This window comes from Orcinus orca, chromosome 5 (assembly GCF_937001465.1).
Source record: "Orcinus orca chromosome 5, mOrcOrc1.1, whole genome shotgun sequence".
Lineage (NCBI taxonomy): Eukaryota > Metazoa > Chordata > Mammalia > Artiodactyla > Delphinidae > Orcinus > Orcinus orca.
Genome location: NC_064563.1, coordinates 135275092 through 135283838, shown reverse-complemented (window position 1 = coordinate 135283838; position 8747 = coordinate 135275092). Strand labels below are relative to the sequence as shown.

The 8747-nt window shown below is 37.2% G+C and overlaps 1 protein-coding gene across 1 annotated transcript; it reads left to right on the top strand.

Annotated features, from left to right (window-relative positions):
* The first annotated feature begins 1175 nt into the window (after nucleotides 1-1175).
* LOC117199321 (keratin-associated protein 8-1) lies at nucleotides 1176-1439 on the top strand. The gene has a single exon (XM_033418560.1). It carries the CDS (start codon nucleotides 1176-1178, stop codon nucleotides 1437-1439), a length of 264 nt encoding a protein of 87 aa, XP_033274451.1.
* Nucleotides 1440-8747: the final 7308 nt, after the last annotated feature.

Below are 8747 nucleotides of genomic sequence, written 5' to 3'. Positions count from 1 at the left end.
CTAGTATGTCATATGTATCTGTTCTGTGCCTTTCTAAGAATTGATTCCTTGCAGTTCTGTGCCTTTTTATTTCTGTGCCATATGTCCTCTTTTGCTGTATTTTCTGTAAATTTTCTCTTAAGTGCCATTCTGAGGAATATCAATGCAGGTATCTGAGAATAATTTTTTAAGTCTTGCATGACCCGAGATGGGTTTGATCAATCTTATTCCTCCTTTAATTCATATTTGAGGACTAAATTTCCATTTAGAGAGAGGAATGATTTTCTTTCCCAATCCTGGGGTGCATGATCATTCTAAAAATGAAATAACTTTGATTTAATATTGTCATCTGGCTCTTTACAAGATCATCACATTTGTTAGATAATCTGGTCTTATTAGATCTAATGGAAAAAAAATAGTGTACATTTTAAGGTAAAATTTCCCATTAATATTTCTGTTTTTATCCTGTTATTATTTTCAACATTTACTTTGAAAAGCATATTAGACCAACAGATGATATTTGACAATTTATTTCTAGGATCAATCCACAAGCTCCATTTTTTTTTTTTATAATTACAAGATTATTAGTTCAGGCAGTGGTTTAGAAATGTGATGTTAAATATAGTTCAGGCAGGTACTATAATTAAAATTAAAATTTTATCCAGTTTTGTAAACAGGGTAGCTATAGATAAAGACGAAAAAAGGAGTCTTTCCAATGAACTCTTTGGCATTTATCTTGCATACTGCAAAAAATTCTTTAATCAGGTGAATACTAAGAAATATCTCCATTTTGAGGCAGTCTTATTATGTATTTGTTATTTCATTTATTAATTTATTCAACACATATTTTTTGAATTCCAACTGTGTGGTATGGACGTTCAAAGAGCAAGAGGACTGAATGACAGTTAACAACCTCAGAAAATTTCTTGGTATTGTAATGCCTGCTCACAGAGGCTTGTATCTAGGACCTACAAGACCCAGTGCTTTGAAGTCTCTGCAATGTGTATTTTAAATGAAGGGACACAATTTATTTGAAGGAATCCTGCCCCTGTGTTCTATCACATGAGAAATTTCTTAAGCAAGTGTAAAGATGTCTTAAGCAAGCAAAACAAACTATTTGTGAAGCAAACAGGTGTCAATGAAAATGACCCCTTGTGTTTTTCGCCACACCCCACAGCCAGGGTATATAAAGAAGGATGGAGAGAAGGGAATCCATCATACTGAGGAAACGCATTCCACTGCTATCTAGGCCCCCAACTCCAGACACCATGTGCTATAACAACTTCTCCAGCACTGTCTTCCCAGGATGCTACTGGGCCAGCTACAGCTACCCCCTGGGGTATAGTGTTGGCTGTGGCTACGTCAGCACCCACTCCCCAGTGGGCTATGGTTTTGGCTATGGCTACAATGGGTGTGGGGCTTTCGACTACAGAAGATTCTGGCCATTTGCTCTCTATTGATTTTCTGAAATACCCGAGGCATGGAACTTTCTCTCCCAAGGCTGAGAGGAATAATTCCAGGTCCTCATGTGCTCATTAACCTCCCAGTCACTGTTTTTCAGACCTAGCACCAGAGTCTCAAGGGAAGAAAATGAGAAGCCACTTGATGCCTCCAGCTGCCTTCCCTGGATGATGTTTGTGGGGACATTTGCAGAAACTTGACACCCAAACATGTATTACTTTTGAATTTTTCACCAAGCTCATGATGTTTGTCATCATCAAGTTGTGGAAGTGTCTGTCAAATTCTCAATAAACTTGTCTCAACCATCATAATATTCCCACCTGAGAGGAGTTTTCTTTTTTGGTGGGTACATTCCTTTTTTGGTGGGTACATTTGGAGGGCATATTTTTTGGTACATTGAGTGGGGAGGGAAGTGGATTTATTTTTCTCATGTGCGTGTTAGAAGCAGTGAGAAAGCAAATAATCCTTGATCTTTTGTGATAAGCAGGCAAGAGGGGTTTGCTTATGATTAAAAAAAATTTCTATCTTAACCTTCCTTTAACTCTGTGACATCCACCTCCAATTCTGGTGCCAATGGCACACCATTCAGTGCTTGCTGTACCGTCTCACCACTTCTGCTCCTCTGCAAGAGAACGGAACATTGGTGGCCGATTTCACTTATTTCTGTATTAGTGCAAAGGAAACCCACTATGTTTCTTCTCCCAGGGACTAAGGATTGTAGAATAAAATGCTATGTCCCCTATTTAAGGATTCTGGGGCATCTAGAATAGCTAGAGATGTATTTTAGGAGTCTGAGAGTCTTTTAGGGGAAGGATAAATCCCTTATCTCAAACCACCTACAGTATCTACTTTACAGCTTAGAAGCACCAGTTTAGAAACAACGAGGTAAAGCTTCTTAATCTTTGTAGAATCAATACCAGGTAGTGAATTTTACTCTTAAAAGAGCCCCTTTTCATAGACATGAAGATATCTCAGCCTTTCTCTGTGTTCTTTTAGAGAGAAGAGTATTCTTTTTATAAGCCAAGTCAATAATGTCTCAATCCTCTTGTTGAAAACATTTTATGTAGGGTACAAATATTCTTGGTGACAGCAGGATTTGGCTTAACTCTGCTCTTCTATTGAGTGTCTGCATGTGGCATGCTGCACAGTTTTCGCCTTAGTTATAAATGTAAAGGCTATTTGGAGAAATCATTTTAGAAAACAGTATTTTCTGCACCATATTTCATCCAACAAATATCTGTTTAAAAAAAATTCAAAAGGCAACTTGTTTAAGAATTGACTTAGTAGATTATTTTCCAGTAGACTATCGTTATAACCAGTAAAATATCCAGTTTGAAACTTTCTAGCAGCCGCAGGTTGATGCATGCTGAGAACTGTAACTTAACCAAACATGCAGGTTAGAATAGCATAAGAAAAGGGTTTTTTTTTTTTTTCACAAATTAGAGGGTCATATTGAGGTTAGAAACTGTATGACTGTTCTAGAATGATGACTGAGTTATAAAAAATTTGTGCTTGAAGAGACCACAGAGAACATCTAAGTCAGTGTTTCTGAAGTTATGGTATGCAGGAGCATCACCTGGGCAGGTGGCTTAAAATGTAAATTCTTGGGCCTCACGCCAATCATCTGAGGTATGATTCAGAAATAAATTTTTTTCCCCAGTTTAATTGAGGTATAATTGACAAAAAAATTTTTATATATTTAAGGTGTACAACAGGATGTTTGATATGTACATACATTGTGAAATGATTACCAAAATCAAGTGAATTAACATAGCATTCACCCCAGGTAATTACCGACTTTTTAAAAAATTTATTTTATTTTAAAAGCATACTTTATTTAAGGTGTAGTTTATTATATTAGAGCTTTTATAGTTACTTGAGAGACACATCTGGATGGCCCTGGGGTCCTTCCCCACCTTTTTTTTTTGTTTTTTTACATCTTTATTGGCATATAATTGCTTTACAATGGTGTGTTAGTTTCTGCTTTATAACAAAGTGAATCAGTTATACATATATCCCCATATCTCTTCCCTCTTGCATCTCCCTCTCTCCCACCCGCCCTATCCCATCGATCTAGGTGGTCACAAAGCACCGAGCTGATCTCCCTGTGCTATGTGGCTGCTTCCCACTAGCTATCTATTTTACGTTTGGTAGTGTATATATGTCCATGCCACTCTCCCGCTTTGTCACAGCTTACCCTTTCCCCTCCCCATATCCTCAAGTCCATTCTCTAGTAGATCTGTGTCTTTATTCCTGTATTACCCCTAGGCTCTTCATGACATTTTTTTTTTCTTAAATTCCATATATATGTGTTAGCATATGGTATTTGTCTTTCTCTTTCTGACTTACTTCACTCTGCATGACAGACTCTAGGTCCATCCACTACATTACAAATAGCTCAATTTCATTTCTTTATATGGCTGAGTAATATTCCATTGTATATATGTGCCACATCTTCTTTATCCATTCATCTGATGACGGACACTTAGGCTGTTTCTATCTCCTGGCTATTGTAAATAGAGCTGCAATGAACATTTTGGTACATGACTCTTTTTGAATTATGGTTTACTCAGGGTATGTGCCCAGTAGTGGGATTGCTGGGTCATATGGTAGTTCTATTTGTAGTTTTTTAAGGAACCTCCATACTGCTCTGCATAGTAGCTGTACCAATTCACATTCCCACCAGCAGTGCAAGAGTGTTCCCTTTTCTCCACACCCTCTCCAGCATTTATTGTTTCTAGATTTTTTGATGATGGCCATTCTGACTGGTGTGAGATGATATCTCACTGTAGTTTTGATTTGCATTTCTCTAATGATTAATGATGTTGAGTAATGATTTTTTCATGTGTTTGTTGGCAGTCTGTATATCTTCTTTGGAGAAATGTCTATTTAGGTCTTCTGTCCATTTTTGGATTGGGTTGTTTGCTTTTTTGTTATTGAGCTGCATGAGCTGCTTGTAAATTATGGAGATTAATCTTTTGTCAGTTGCTTCATTTGTAAATATTTTCTCCCATTCTGAGGGTTGCTTTTGGTCTTGTTTATGGCTTCCTTTGCTGTGCAAAAGATTTGAAGTTTCATTAGGTCCCATTTGTTTATTTTTGTTTTTATTTTGATTTCTCTAGGAGGTGTCTCAAAAAGGATCTTGCTGTGATTTATGTCATAGAGTGTTCTGCCTATGTTTTCCTCTAAGATTTTGATAGTTTTTGGCCTTACATTTAGGTCTTTAATCCATTTTGAGCTTATTTTTGTGTATGGTGTTAGGGAGTTATCTAATTTCATACTTTTACATGTACCTGTCCAGTTTTCTTCTCTGATTGCTGTGGCTAAAACTTCCATAACTATGTTGAATAAGAGTGGTGAGAGTGGGCCACCTTGGCTTGTTCTTGATCTTAGTGGAAACGGTTTCAGGTTTTCAACATTGAGGACAATGTTGGCTGTTGGTTTGTCATCTATGGCCTTTATTATGTTGAGGAAAGTTCCCTCTATGCCTACTTTCGGCAGGGTTTTTATCATAAATGGGTGTTGAATTTTGTTGAAAGCTTTCTCTGCATCTATTGAGATAACCATAAGGTTTTTCTCCTTCAGTTTGTTAAAATGGTGTATCGCATTTATTAATTTGCGTATATTGGAGAATCCTTGCATTCCTGGAATAAACCCCACTTGATCTTGGTGCATGATCCTTTTAATGTGTTGTTGGGTTCTGTTTGCTAGTATTTTATTGAGGACTTTTGCATCTATGTTCATCAGTGATATTAGCTTGTAGTTTTCTTTCTTTGTAACATCCTTGTCTGATTTGGGTATCAGGGTGATGGTGGCCTCATAGAATGAGTTTGGGAGTGTTCCTCTTCCTGCTATATTTTGGAAGAGTTTGAGAAGGATAGGTGTTAGCTCTTCTCTAAATGTTTGATAGAATTTCCCTGTGAAGCCATATGGTCCTGGGCTTTTGTTTGTTGGAAGATTTTTAATCACAGTTTCAATTTCAGTGCTTGTGATTGGTCTTCATATTTTTATTTCTTCCTGATTCAGTTTTGGCAGGTTGTGCTTTTCTAAGAATTTGTCCATTTCTTTCAGGTGGTCCATTTTATTGGCATAGAGTTGCTTGTATTAATCTCTCATGATCTTTTGTATTTCTGCAGTGTCAGTTGTTACTTCTCCTTTGTCATTTCTATTTCTATTGATTTGAGTCTTCTACCTATTTTTCTTGATGAGTCTGGCTAATGGTTTATCAATTATGTTTATCTTCCCAAAGAACCAGGTTTTAGTTTTATTGATCTTTGCTATCATATCATTCATTTCTTTTTCATTTATTTCTGATCTGATTTTTATGATTTCTTTCCTTCTGCTAACTTTGGGGGTTTTTTGTTCTTCTTTCTCTAATTGCTTTAGGTGCAAGTTTAGGTTGTTTTTTCGAGATGTTTCCTGTTTCTTAAGGTAGGATTGTATTGCTATAAATTCCCTCTTAGAACTGCTTTTGCTGCATCACATAAGTTTTGGGTTGTCATGTCTCCATTGTCATTTGTTTCTAGGTATTTTTTGATTTCCTCTTTGATTTCTTCAGTGATCACTTCATTATAAAGTAGTGTATTGTTTAGCCTCCATGTGTTTGTATTTTTTACAGATCTTTTCCTGTAATTGATATCTAGTCTCAGCACTGTGGTCGGAAAAGATACTTGATACGATTTCAATTCCCTTAAATTTACCAAGGCTTGATTTGTGACCCAAGATATGATCTATCCTGGAGAATATTCCATGAGCACTTGAGCAAAATGTGTATTCTGTTGTTTTTGGATGGAATATCCTATAAATATCACTTAAGTCCATCTTGTTTAATGTATCATTTAAAGCTTGTTTTCCCTTATTTATTTTCATTTTGGATGATCTGTCCATTGGTGAAAGTGGGGTGTTAAAGTCCCCTACTATGAATGTGTTACTGTCGATTTCCCCTTTTATGGCTGTTAGTATTTGCCTTATGTATTGAGGTGCTCCTATGTTGGGTGCGTAAATATTTACAATTGTTTTATCTTCTTGGATAGATCCCTTGATCATTATGTAGTGTACTTCTTTGTCTCTTCTAATAGTCCTTATTTTAAAATCTGTTTTGTCTGATGAAAATTGCTACTCCAGCTTTCCTTTTCTTTCCATTTGCATGGAATATTTTTTCTATCCCCTCACTTTCAGTCTGTATGTGTCTCTAGGTCTGAAGTGGATCTCTTGTAGACAGCATATATATGGGTCTTGTTTTTGTATCCATTCAGCCAGTCTGTGTCTTTTGGTGGGAGCATTTAGTCCATTTACATTTAAGTTAATTATTGATATGTATGTTCCTATTCCCATTTTCTAAATTGATTTGGGTTTGTTATTGTAGGTCTTTTCCTTCTCTTGTGTTTCTTGCCTAGAGAAGTTCCTTTAGCATTTGTTGTAAAGCTGGTTTGGTGGTGCTGAACTCTCTCAGCTTTTGCTTCCCTGTAAAGGTTTTAATTTCTCCATCCAATCTGAATGAGGTCCTTGCAGGGTAGAGTAATCTTGGTTGCAGGTTTTTCTCCTTCATCACTTTAAATATGCCCTGCCAGTCCCTTCTGGCTTGCAGAGTTTCTGCTGAAAGATCAGCTGTTAACCTTATGGGGATTCCCTTTTGTGTTATTTGCTGTTTTTCCCTTGCTGATTTTAATATGTGTTCTTTGTATTTAATTTTTGACAGTTTCATTAATATGTGTCTTGGCGTGTTTCTCCTTGGATTTATCCTGTATGGGACTCTCTGTGCTTCCTGGACTTGATTAACTATTTCATTTCCCATATTAGGAAAGTTTTCAACTATAATCTCCTCAAATATTTTCTCAGTACCTTTCTTTTTCTCTTCTTCTTCTGGAATCCCTATAATTTGAATGTTGGTGCATTTAATGTTGTCCCAGAGGTCTCTGAGAGTGTCTTCAGTTCTTTTCATTCTTTTTTCTTTATTCTGCTCTGCAGTAGTTATTTCCACTATTTTATCTTCCAGGTCACTTATCCGTTCTTCTGCCTCAATTATTCTGCTATTGATCTCTTCTAGAGTATTTTTAATTTCATTTATTGTGTTATTCATCATTGCTTGTTTCTTCTTTAGTTCTTGTAGGTCCTTGTTAAATGTTTCTTGCAATTTGTCTATTCTATTTCCAAGATTTTGGATCATCTTTACTATCATTATTCTGAATTCTTTTTCAGGTAGACTGCCTATTTCCTCTTCATTTGTTAGGTCTGGTGGGTTTTTATCTTGCTCCTTCATCTGCTGTGTGTTTTTCTGTCTTCTCAGTTTGCTTATCTTACTGTGTTTGGGGTCTCCTTTTTGCAGGCTGCAGGTTCGTAGTTCCCGTTGTTTTTGGTGTCTGTCCCTAGTGGCTAAATTTGGTTCAGTGGATTGTGTAGGCTTTGTGGTGGAGGGGACTAGTGCCTGTGTTCTGGTGGATAAGGCTGGATCTTGTCTTTCTGTTGGGCAGGTCCACATCTGGTGGTGTATTTTGGGGTGTCTGTGGGCGTATTATGATTTTAGGCAGCCTCTCTGCTAATGGGTGGGGTTGTGTTCCTGTCTTGCTAGTTGTTTGGCATAGGGTGTCCAGCTCTGTAGCTTGCTGGTCGTTGAGTGAAGCTGGGTGTTGGTGTTGAGATGGAGATCTCTGGGAGAGTTTTGCTGTTTGATATTACATGGAGCTGGGAGGTCTCTTGTCGACCAATGTCCAGAAGTTGGCTCTCCCATCTCAGAGACACAGCACTGACTGCTGGCTGCAGCACCAAGAGCCTTTCATCCACACAGCTCAGAATAAAAGGGAGAAAAAGTAGAAAGAAAGAAAGAAAGAGGATAAAATAAAATAAAATAAAGTAAGGTAAAATAAAATAAAGTTGCTAAAATAATTATTAAGAAAAAAAATTTTAAAGTAAAAGAAAAACAAACAACAACAATTAAAAACAAAAGAAAAAAAACGGACTGATAGAACACTAGGACAAATGGTGAAAGCAAAGCTATACAGACAAAATCTCACACAGCAGCATTCACATACACACTCACAAAAAGAGGAAAAGGGGAAAAAATAATACATCTTGCTCTCAAAGTCCACCTCCTCAGTTTGGGATGATTCGTTGTCTATTCATGTATTCCACAGATGCAGGGTACAAGTTGATTGTGGAGCTTTAATCCGCTGCTTCTGAGGCTGCTGGGAGAGATTTTCCTTTCTCTTCTTTGGTCGCACAGCTCCCGGGTTTCAGCTTTGGATTTGGTCCCGCCTCTGCGTGTAGGTCGCCGAAGGGCATCTGTTCTTCCCTCAGACAGGACGGGGTTA

Coding starts and splice junctions, on each gene's coding strand:
- LOC117199321 (XM_033418560.1), top strand. CDS start 1,176: ATGGAGAGAAGGGAATCCATCATACTGAGGAAACGCATTCCACTGCTA.